Source organism: Loa loa (assembly GCF_000183805.2).
Source record: "Loa loa unplaced genomic scaffold supercont3.394, whole genome shotgun sequence".
Classification (NCBI taxonomy): Eukaryota; Metazoa; Nematoda; class Chromadorea; order Rhabditida; family Onchocercidae; genus Loa; species Loa loa.
Window position 1 is genome coordinate 25,452 of NW_018108574.1, and position 12,117 is coordinate 37,568.

Sequence of the window (12,117 nt, forward strand, 5' to 3'; positions counted from 1 at the left end):
TAATAATAATAATAATAATAATAATAATAATAATAATAATAATAATAATAATAATAATAATAATAATAATAATAATAATAATAATAATAATAATAATAATAATAATAATAATAATAATAATAATAATAATAATAATAATAATAATAATAATAATAATAATAATAATAATTTCGTTTACAACAGCTAAAATAACTGACCAAATGAATAATGACTACATGAATAACTAGAATTGTAGCATAAATAACCGGTCACTGATCAACTAGGTCAACTTGTTAAATTTCCTCCTTATTCATTACTAGAATTATTGAAAAAAAGAGAAAAACTTCCCGATATCTGAGAATGTAAAACTGAAAAAATTCTCAATATCCAAGAAAAGTACAACAAAGCATAAGGGATTTCCCGAAATAAGGGTTGATATACATTTCAAAATCTGTCAACATTCTCTATCAACACAACGTGATTATATCCAAAACAAAATGATAAACGAAACAACGCCAACATGCATATAGATACAATTTCTAAGCATAAGGATGCAAATTTGCGCATATATGATAATATTTTGTAAACAGTATAAAATTTTTGAATTATTCAAATTTTTGTGAAGAGAAGAGTCAAGTTATCACACTCTAACTTTTGTAGATTCCGCAATCCTGAATTGGAAATCATTTTTCCTATTGAAACAGTTTAGTCTGAATGCTGATTACATTTAGTAATTTCAACAGAGCAGGCATTACTATCATGTTTGAACAAAAATTTGAAAAAATCCCAGGTTGTTTACTTAATTACTAATTTCCTTTTTTTAAAAGCTTTAAGTGGAAATGAATCATTTTTAAAAAACTAAATGTAAGTTAATAGATATACAAGATTTATTTGTAAAAGTTGATACTATATACGAGCTACTTCATTTCGATTCACTGTTGACGCTTGGATCGTTGTTGACATTTGTGAATTTGCTCGCACAGGACGTCGTATCGGTCCCGGATGTTCCTACAAAAATGGAATGATAACTTTTAATTGTTTAAATTTTTTTTAAAAGAAAAAATCTGCTACAAAAAATCGAAATATCCCAACTGCCATCACTATTAAAAATTTGCATATAAAAAAGTTCCATACATTCCCACAAATTACATAAAATATTACTATATATTCAACACAAGCATGATCTAATTATTTCAAAAACTACTAAACTTTTCCCGAGAAATCCAATATCAACATGCAAATTATATTTATGTAGTTAACTATCTCAATTCTATAAACTAATTATGTGAAATTGATCGCAATTCATCATGTGTGATCACTTTTCCCTTTTTGAATTCTAGATCGACCGACTTCATTAAGCATCCCACAGCTTTGCTATTTTCGAAATGAAAGGAAAGAATTTAACATATGCTCTAAACTACGGAGTAGTTAAGATCTACCTAACCATACATTTTAAATGATCAAGAGATGAGTATAACATGATAACCAGAAATAAAGAATACTATTTTTCATATTCTAAGAGTTGAAAGATCAAAAAACAATTTCCAAATGCGTCTATTAGCTAGTTTTGTTTTAATTTTTTGTTTCGGTTTCAGAATTTTGGACAGTTGAAAGGGAATCATAAATCGCAGATGGAAAGCGTACAAGTATAATAAAAGATAATAGATGCATGCGACATACCACAGCATGAATTTCTTGACTTGTTAGCTGAGCTGTGCAAAGCATGCCATTGCGTCCTAGCGAAGAACCTTAAGTTTAGAAATGAATGAATAGAGAAAGCGAAGGAAACCAGAATTTTTTAAACAAAAATAAATTTCACATCATAGAAACACAAATATGTTGCACGCAATATGACCACGTAATGTGACCAAACAATTTACGCCAATATTACACGGAAATTAAGCAAATACAAACATTTCTGGTTAAGTATTAAGTAGAATTAATGTTAAAGAGAAGTTATTATTTAAAAAAGATATGCATCAGTAAACTGAATGGCCACTCTTTTCAACAATAACTGCAAAGCTTACCATCTGAACTTTTGCTATGCGAACTCAATGGACGTGTTTTGGACTGCATCAATTCAAAATCACGACGAGAAATACTACTTAAAGTTTGCGCACCATGCAAATTAGCTGTTGCTGTACTGCTCGAACGCATTATCGGGTTAATAAATTGACGTACCTGTCAAATCCAAAATTAGATTTTTTTTGTCAAAGCACACCAGAAGAGAAATTATAGAGATTGTAAGGAAAAGGAGTGAGTGAATGAGTGGAAAATTCAAAGAAAATTTGAAATCACTTCTAATTATGTCAAGCACACATAACGTTTAATCTTTCACGAAATACTTAAGTTGCAACAAATTATATATGCTAAACCTAAACTTAATGAAAAATTCAGAATTATTTAATGAACAATGTTGAAAATTCTCGCGATATCATAATTTTCATTTTCAGAAAATTTAATTTTTTAAGGAAAGCAAAGCTACATACTGAAAGTAAAATAATGTCACGTAGGTAGTAGCAGATAGAGCAAAATTAAAATAATAACAACACATATATTGTTATTATTGCTGTTACTGCGAATATCACTATGAATATTAGTAATACTGAAACTTCAACAAAGCATGCGCAAAATGCATATAGTAAAGTTATCATGCAAGCAGAAAAACTATAAAGGAAACTATAACTAAAAGCAAGCTATATCATGACAATAAATAGTAATTATACGAATAACCAAACAGTATTGCAATATGACGACATGAATATATTAGAGCTACAACATTAGTTATTTTATTCCCTTCTCGATTTCATAAATCACACTATATTAGATTTTCCCAATCCCTAAAACCATACTATTCTTAAATTACTTCAATATCTACATACCTTATCAGCAGCACCGGTTCCAACACATGAACTACTCTGCGAATGAGTTGCAGGACCAAGCTGTTTTAAATCCATTAAATTTTGCAACTCCAATCCTGCTCCAGGACCCATATGAACGATATGAACAAAATCGGATGGACCACTGATCGGTAACTGACTTCGACGATCACCAATTCTATGAAAAATGATTTCGAAATATAATAGAATATATGTTTTATTTTAAAATATATAATATAATATTGTATTTTATAATATTTTGAAATATAATATTTTTCGAAAATATCAAAATTTTTTTTTAAAGCTTAATCAATCTAATGATCAATAGCTAATTAGATACATCAAGTATACCCATAATTAAACAGGTATTACAGGCTAATGGAGCAATGAATAGTGAAAAGAGAAAAAAAAGGATATAATAAAAAATTATGTCCAGGAAAATTTCGAATGCATTTTAAAATCAAAAAAAATCCGACTGGAATTTTAGTCCAGCAAAAAATATTGTAATACTATTTGCATTCAATTTCATAAAAAAATACCTGCCATGTCGATCTTCATCACGTGATGTACGTATAGAGAATTTCCGTCGACGTTTTGCAGCCATACCTTTCAGAGAAAGTGCTGACGTATTCGAAACGCTGGACGATGTCCAAACCGGAATACTTACCGCATCTTCATCTGCAAAGTAATAACAAACAAATTAGCAAAACCAATAGAGAACGAGAGAGGTAAAAAAAGATTTCCAAGTACAAAAAAAAACCAACAATCAATCACATTAATTAAGCAATTAGTAATTACAGTTCAAAGTAATTTAAATAGTTGAAGAACTGCTGTATTAAACAACATCTGTCCATATATTTCAATTAGTGTAATTGTATAGTTTACGGAAGAAAAACGGGTAATTTCCTTCAATGTAAACACACTTGATATGCGAGCAAAATAGTAATTTAATGAATATCTAAATACCTGAGAGTACATCCGAAAGTAACACAACGTATGGCATATCGTTCACCATGCACATCGTCAATAACCCGTTACTTGTCAGAGGAAATGCCTGAATTAAATTTTTTTTTTTTTTTTTTAAAAATTCAGAATGGTAAGATAAATGAGTAAAATGTATATTTTCTACTGGCATATGCATTTAGCACACGGCCATGTAAAAATTCGTACCACTAAAAAGCGTTACATATTAAATGCTTTCAACGAATCAATTCAATTCATCCTTGATTCAGACTAATAGTGAATTACACCCTTTCCAAAAGATTTTCCTCAAACAACGCCGACGAATTTTGATCAAGAAAATATTTTCTCGATTAAAACTCCAGAAGCATATACAAACATAAATACTTGGATATGAGAATCAAAAGCTTGATTTTAACGAAATTTTGAAATTCAAAATATGTGAAAACATTACACTTCTACTTATATTTACAAATCTGATATCGAAAATGTAACACTTGCAAAAATTTATCCCATGCTACCAAAGAATTTGTATCTACATTTATGAAATGATCCAAAATACAGTTTGAAATTATTCAAAATTAAACAGTTCAAATAATTTACAAAATTCTTGAACAGACAAAAAGACTACACTCGTCGTTTCTTTTTTAGAAAATTTTAATCCAAAGATATAACTATTTCCCAATTTCACAGTTATTTTGCAAAGAATTTTGTTAAAAAAATGAAACCTTGTTCAAATTGACAGTTTGAACCCACTCAGCACTATTCACATTGAAAATATCAATTTCATTTGCGGAATAAACACACAAATGTGGCATTATACAAACGAAACCACCCGATGATGCCTCAGCCGGAAACATTAATTCTTGTGAACGACATCGGCGACCTGAAAAGAGTAATGTAATATTTCAAAATTCCGCTTCAATTAACGATTGTATTCGATACTAAGTAATAATAATCTTTCTGGGAAGTTTTTATTTACCAAGAGAGTCTCTCATTTTTTGATCTGTTAATTTATATCAGTATAATCAAACTATCAGTTAAATAATTGAAGTATTTAAAGCATAGTTCAAGTATTTCGTAAACAGTGCCAACATGCAGATAATAGTTTCCGAAATATTTGAATTTGAACGACAAACTATAAACTTACCTTGTGCATCGACGTAAACACCAAGACGTGAGAATATCAAAAGAAATTCCTTTTGCTCATACCCGCTAACATTGATGATCAAATGAGCATCGTATAATGTTTGATTAAGAAACTGAAGTGATGAATCTTCGAAGTTTACCAATGCTGAAATTTACTTAAGTAAAGTTGCATAAAATGTTCGTGTTTGGACTCCCTGAATTTTTGAAAAAATCAAGAATCTTTAATAATTTTCAGTATAAGAACGAAAAGTCCACAATGAAGACATACCGGTAGTAGTGTTATCCACAAGATCCCACATGCGAAAACCAGATGGATAACCAACACATAGCTTACCACGCATTACTGCCATTGTTTGTGGTTGTCCAGGCATTGCCAATTCCCGAACCTTTCGATGTCGTTTTTCACTTCTATCAATTTGAAAAACGAGCACCTTAAAAAAAACATGAAAATAATGGAATACTGTTTAAGAAGTGCTTAGATCTCAGAAATTTTTTGAATTCTAATCTAACAGAAAGAGAGTTATTACTGAAAGAGTAATTTTCATTGGATGATGAATGAAGACATTACCAAAAAACTACTTTATAAAACTTTCTAAGACCAAACTTTCTAATTCCTGAACTTTCTAATTTCTTATCATTAAGTCGAAATAGAAATGCTTTCATTAAGGTCGGTTAACCATATTTAAGATAGTAAGATTTACAGAATATAACCGGACATAGTTACCAACATACTTCCGTATAATTTTCGCATCCCGGTTATACTTCCCCAGGTTGCTTAAAATGTGAACCATTAAAGCTGTATACATTAATTCATACGTGCGCTAAGCTACTAATGCTATGAAATTTCACTAAGATTCTTAAATGCCCTATTAAATCTCAAATTATTTAGTTCACTTTTTGAAAGGAAAAAAAAGACCGATTTTTTGATTGCAACACAGAAATAATGGCATGGATCACTCGAGCTACCACCACCCATTGTCATCAGATGACAGCCTTTCGTTTCTGCTACTTTAATCCACTTCAAATCACGGCCATCAAGCGCAGCCATCGGTATTAGACGAACATGACGATCTTTTTGTGGACCAACCAACACCACGAATAGCTTAAAATAAACTTCGCTAAATTCATTTTCAAAAATACGGATGAAAAAAAGAAGGATAAAAATAACATTTGAAAGGAATACAAAATTTTAACCATTTTACTTAGTATTTCATAATTTTCTAATTAATATCCTTATTCCACTTCAATTAATTCGTTAGTTTCTCATCATTATCACCAAAAAGATCCATATATTCAGTGTAACATGTTTCTTCGGTATTCCGATGATTTCACTCAAAAAATAATCAAGCATAAAAACACCTCGAAGAAGCTTATAATCCTAACTTTCTGCCTGTTTTACTTGAATCACTCGCTATAATGGTTACCTGTTCTTCCGCATTATACTCCACACGTTCAACTGTTCGTTTATTGTTTTCCTTCTCACCACCAACCATTGTTATTGACTGAAATTAATGACCATTCCGATAAACATGAATTTTTTTTGAAACTACTTAAAAACTGAAATTTCGAAAAAAGGGCAATTAGCATATTAATGAAAAAAATGTATAAAATCTCTTATTTCCTCATTTCTTCACTTTTACATTTAGCAATTAAACCAAATCTATCTCGCGGTCAACTAAAAGTAAGTTTGAAGTGTTCACATCAATGAGTATTCAGACCAATGTTTTTCGAGCTTAATGCCTATGTCACATTGTATATATCAAATAAAAAGTGGAAGCAAATCTTTTAAAAGACAAAGATGAACAGAATTATTATTTCAAATCACATAATTGAAATCTGTTATTTCCGTACTATAAAATAATTCAACATTCAACCTCTTTTCTCTTTCTTTCATTATATTTCTCTATTAGTTTATTATCTTTCTCCATCAAATTCAAAATACAAACATCGAAATATCAAAAAATCTCAGAACCCAGAAGCAGTCCAGAATAAATAGTGCAGGGTAGATTTAAAAGTTTAGCTTAATTTTCATCAATTAAAATCTAATAATTTACTTCTCAGTTAAACTTAATTCATCATCTGTTTGTCATTTAAAGATAAGAATATATCTATCCAAAAAAAAGAAAATACATTCGTCCCTAAACGATACAATGGTAATGATACGAGCAATCGGTAAAATGTATACTGAAATAACCGGTTTAATGGCTACTTTTTGGGCATGTAATATAGCTATAAAATCTCTGTACCAACAACATACAAATACTTCATTCTTGAATGAATTAATTGCTGTTATACTATGCTATGTTATAATTCCATTTATTACGCTCATTAATATTATTCATCCAAAATTTGCAAAAATATGGCAACGATTCCAAACTTTACAAATTTCCAAAATTCTCCTTTTCACTATCATCGAAGTGAGTTACTTATATGTTAATCTCATAAATTAATTTTCATTTTGTTACAAAAAAAAAAAAACTTTCGTTAGTTCTAAAAAACATATAAATATATTTTCTTCTAAACATATCGGTGTATCCCGGAGATAACAACCATTGAGCATATCTTACAGATTTAAACAAAACGTGTATCTTTTCTATCCAGTAGCATAAGAAATTTAGAAGATATACTCAATGATTGTTATTCCCGGAACACATTAAAATCATTTTTTAAGTAAAAAAAAGCACTTAAAACTAGCGTGTCTCATATTCTGATTACAAGAGGAAGTAATGTGTTAATTAATCAATGGTCAATATTAAGTAAATGAAATTATTGATTAAATGTTGAGTAAAGTTACCAATTAATTGGTCAAATAAAATTATTAACCACAGCGGGAGAAAAAAAAATGAAGTCATACAACTCATAAATGATCAAAAAATTACCGAAATATTCAATGATAACATATTCAGCACCATCAAACAAACTAGAGCTTATTTATAGGGTATTTTATCAGGCTATATATTAAGTGACAGAGAATATTATCAAACACCACCCATTATTTGGTTTGTACCCTTAGGTATTGCATTTGCTACATCTACGAAATACTTCAATATCGGAGCGTATGTCATCATTTTTTTCTTTTTTTTTCATTTCATTATTTAATCCCATAATGAAACCACAAAAAAAAAAAATTTGCAGATTGATAAATAAGAGAATGAATATAGTAAATGAATAGGTAAGTATGCAAATATCATAGGAAATAATCACCAATTTCTATCCGAGCAGTATCACTTCGAAAGTCTGTTTACTTTTCGAATACTGGACAATAAAGTTTGGAAATAGAAAAGTCTTCATAATTTAAGTTTGAATTCAATGCCTAGATTATTAATCGCAGAACTGTGACTAAGTAATAAATCAGTGGATGACAAGAAAAAAAAAAGCTATAAAAACAAATAATAGGATGAACAACTTAGTACATTGGGACAAATAAATTAAGGGAAAGCTCTTACAGTTATTTGGGCTACTTATTCCCTTACCTCTGTTTGCTATTTATCAAAAAAAAAGTACTGAAAAATTTTTGCAGATGTCCTGAAAAGTTGTTATTTGTATCAGTTGGACTGGGTGCAATTAATCAATTAATCTTTGGTCTAATTATCGGGATTACATTCTCATATCTATGCATTTCCACCATTTATGTTATTATCGGATTTTTTGCCGTGCAATTTTACATACAGAAATATCGTGAAGAAAAAGTAATATTGTCTTGCAGTTTCTACAAGAAAAAAAGTGTGGGGGAAAAAAAGACAAGAAAAGGAAAGAAATTCCGCATAACAATTTCCAGCGCCATAACAAGTCTTAAAAAATTCACACCCGCTATATCTGGGATAACTATATTTGATAAATGAGCTTAGAAAAGCATAGGTCCCAACGTTTAACAACGCTGATAGCATAAAAGTGACGAGTAGAAGAACATATATTTATTAAAGGAAATGAAGAAAAAACAAGTAAAAACTATAAAAACAAGTTTCTAGAGAGATTTTTTATAAAATGAAGAAAACTTTCAACTTGAAAGTTTTATCACCAAAATTTGCGAGAATATTGATTGGAATTTTTATCATTAAACTCGTTGTGATATTTTCTATATACCAATTATAATTGATTTCACTTTGCATTACATCTCCTTTATTCTTTTTCAAATTTTGTTTGCAGAAAATGCATGAATTATATCAAATGTCGTATATATTAGCCAATGTTTATGCAGAATTATTCGTTAGTTACGCATTTGCTTACGGCTTCTAAAGTTATTCTTATCCAACCTTTCTAATTAAAATTATTCGTATGAATATTTGCTGGTACTGCAAATTTTGAATTAAATTCCAATTTTGTGTTTCCTACATTATAGTAAGAAAACCGAAGAAAGTGAAAAAGAAAAGAGTAATACCTCACGATCTAGGTCGACCGCATATAAACCATAATCTGTGAAACCAATAACAATTTTGCTTTTATCTATAATTGCAGCGCATTGTGCATTTCGAAGTTCACGAAATGTTATCGAATCAAACACTTCCTAAATTTTAGTTTTTACTTAAATTTAAAAGAATTAGAGAACACTTAGAATGTTAATTTCAAGCATCCAAAAGAAGAAAAAAACAAAAAGGCCTAAAATATAATTTTCCAGTGCTTTCTATAATTGAAATAGTACACGAGAAGAAAGTAATAGTTTCATCTATAAGTTGAAGTCCGTATGGCAAATTATTAAGTAAGCCTTACAGCTAGGAATTTTGCACAGCAATGCTTTGGAAATAGGGTTTCAATGTTTCTTTATCCCGTCTATAGAACAGAATGTTTAAAACAATCATTTATCTACATGGCCAGCAAATGACGGTAAAACCTTAGGAATAATTTTAAAAATATTAAGAGAATAATATCAGTTTTCTCCCTATAAATAATGAGAGTATTGATAATAATATAGTTACCTTGACCATGAAAGCACTCTTGTCAACGAGTTTTGTTCGACGCAAAAGACTTTTTAATTCATTCAACGCAATTACCCACTTCGTCTTTTCCTAAAGTAAAAAATTTAATTTGAATCACGTGAAAACTTTTATGTTGTCATAATGAGGGCATAATATAATACTTCGAAATGTTGCTGAACTCACATCATACATTCAGCATGTGGCAATGTCACAATCCTGCAAATCGTTATAAAAAAAAAAGCTTTAGCTTCAATTTACTTCATGATTATCTGCCATGAGAAGGGTATACTGTCGTGAAACAGGTCCTTCTGATGAAGCGCTTCCATTACTTGACGTTGACCCCGTTGTATTAATACCCGATGTTGGCAGCGTACCGTGAATTTGGCTTGTTGTTATGCGAAATATTTTTGGTAAATCAGACTTTGATGCATGGATAACGTCGGCTTCCGTAACACCCGTTACTGTGAAATCCGTATCACGCATGTCCAAAACCTGGAAGAAGGAAGTTACCGAATTTCATAAAAACATGGCAACTCAAAAAACTAAAATTCTGAAATATCTAGAATTGAATCACTATCTCGTTTTAAAAAGCAAAATATAAAATAGTTTTCAGAAGGGAAAAATCAATAAAGTTACTTGTCTGATAACTGGATGAATATCGATCGCTTTTCCATGTTTGTCTGTGCTGCAGTCATACAAATACAGCTTGAAGTCGCATACGACAACATACGTTGACTGCCAACCTCGTTTGACTCCGGATGGTTTTGGTGTTTTAACTAATCCTGAAATCAAATTCATGAATACACCAAAACTTCAGTTAAATATTAAAATAAATAGTCATCTCAGGTCAGAAGTGTTCTGTAAGAATATCTTTTGCCTTACGAAATATTTGGAAAAGCATGCAATCCAAAAAAACCAAGGTATTTAAAATTACCTTCATAAGCAGTGCCTGTTCCCCTCTGTGGATCAATACCTAATGGTCTTCTTGCTTCCGGTGGAACCGGACAAACCAACGGTACTTTCGGCAAGCAAGCAACGTGACAAGCATACTGACAGTCTTGACAGAAGAGTCCTGGAAAAATGTGAAATAAAGCTATATTCCTCAAAGTGCTTAGATATACTAGTATCCTTTTGCTTGTGAACTATTTGACTGACCAGGTGTTGACCAAAATTAAGTGTTCTGGAAATGACCATTGATTTGATCATATGATGATCAAATCGTAGATTTGCAGAATTATTCGCCAAACAGAACGCTATTTCCAATGAACATTGTTTGATACTAACCTTGTCGATCCAAACCGATCAAAATTGACGTACAATAAGCACATTTCGATGGTGTTTGCAAGTGTATATGAGAAAACCGATGGCCTTTACCATTTAAAGCGTTATTCAAGGTCTGAATAACCTAGAAAAAAAAGGAATACAAATTCTGAGGAATCAAATTAGTTTGTCTCTGTAACCTAACGTTAGAAGCCATTTTTTTTTTTTTTTTTAAAATCTAATATATCACAGCTTCATTCTATAGAAGTTTGTCTATTGAACTCAAATACTTGAAATGATTTATGAAGAAACAAACTGAAACAATTACAATCACCAACTTTTGGACTGGCTCCTCGTCCCTGTGTGCCCATAACCAATGTTGAAGCTGTACTCGGTGTTGGCGTCAGAATTCGAGTATTTTCATAAGTTGGAGGTGATGCCGGTGAAGTGCTGAAAATGCACATGGGATTTAAATCATAACAGGTGGTTAGTAGTAATTATTTCTTCACTTTCTTCCTTTTCTTCACCCTTTCATCCTCCAAAATGCTAAATTAAATGTTAAATTAATGTTTGACAACAAATGTATTATCACGCACATGCTTGACTTTGATCAGCTGAAAAAAATTGAAATTTACCTATTAAAAGACTGTTGCTTCAATTGCTGGTGTCGTCTCAATGAACTGTTTGAAACTTCATAATCGCTTCCATTTGCTGGAGAAGAAGGACTATCAAAATTTTCGCGGTATAACATTGAAACATTTTGAACTAAAATAAAACATTTCGAAGTAAGCATCAAGAAAATATAACGAGTAATCGGACCCCTACAAAGTCAACGAAAATTAATCATCGAAAAGATTAAATAGAATAGTTTACAAGTCTGCATTTTTCATCTTTTTCTAAACATTGATTTATGGTCGTATTTGGTATGTACAGTATTCATATTTGACAACCTACAATAAAGATGGATAATAAAACCG

The 12,117-nt window shown here is 30.4% G+C and overlaps 1 protein-coding gene across 2 annotated transcripts in view; it reads right to left on the reverse strand.

The window, feature by feature from the left end:
- Window positions 1–881: 881 nt before the first annotated feature.
- The window catches only part of LOAG_18603, a gene marked incomplete at both ends in the record, with an annotated part of 22,444 nt that continues 11,208 nt past the window's right edge, over window positions 882–12,117 (reverse strand). Inside the window, 18 exons of one of the 2 annotated variants that reach the window (XM_020451265.1) lie at window positions 886–987; window positions 1,660–1,727; window positions 2,007–2,160; window positions 2,862–3,036; window positions 3,398–3,536; window positions 3,825–3,912; window positions 4,547–4,704; window positions 4,969–5,112; window positions 5,236–5,398; window positions 5,884–6,069; window positions 6,392–6,469; window positions 9,346–9,471; window positions 9,881–9,970; window positions 10,139–10,372; window positions 10,517–10,662; window positions 10,815–10,952; window positions 11,165–11,285; window positions 11,479–11,590. In XM_020451265.1, coding sequence (XP_020304969.1) covers window positions 886–987; window positions 1,660–1,727; window positions 2,007–2,160; window positions 2,862–3,036; window positions 3,398–3,536; window positions 3,825–3,912; window positions 4,547–4,704; window positions 4,969–5,112; window positions 5,236–5,398; window positions 5,884–6,069; window positions 6,392–6,469; window positions 9,346–9,471; window positions 9,881–9,970; window positions 10,139–10,372; window positions 10,517–10,662; window positions 10,815–10,952; window positions 11,165–11,285; window positions 11,479–11,590 — 2,422 coding nt within the window. Of the gene's footprint in view, window positions 988–1,659; window positions 1,728–2,006; window positions 2,161–2,861; window positions 3,037–3,397; window positions 3,537–3,824; window positions 3,913–4,546; window positions 4,705–4,968; window positions 5,113–5,235; window positions 5,399–5,883; window positions 6,070–6,391; window positions 6,470–9,345; window positions 9,472–9,880; window positions 9,971–10,138; window positions 10,373–10,516; window positions 10,663–10,814; window positions 10,953–11,164; window positions 11,286–11,478; window positions 11,591–12,117 lie in introns of both variants that reach the window. The other variant, XM_020451266.1, reaches the window with a different exon arrangement.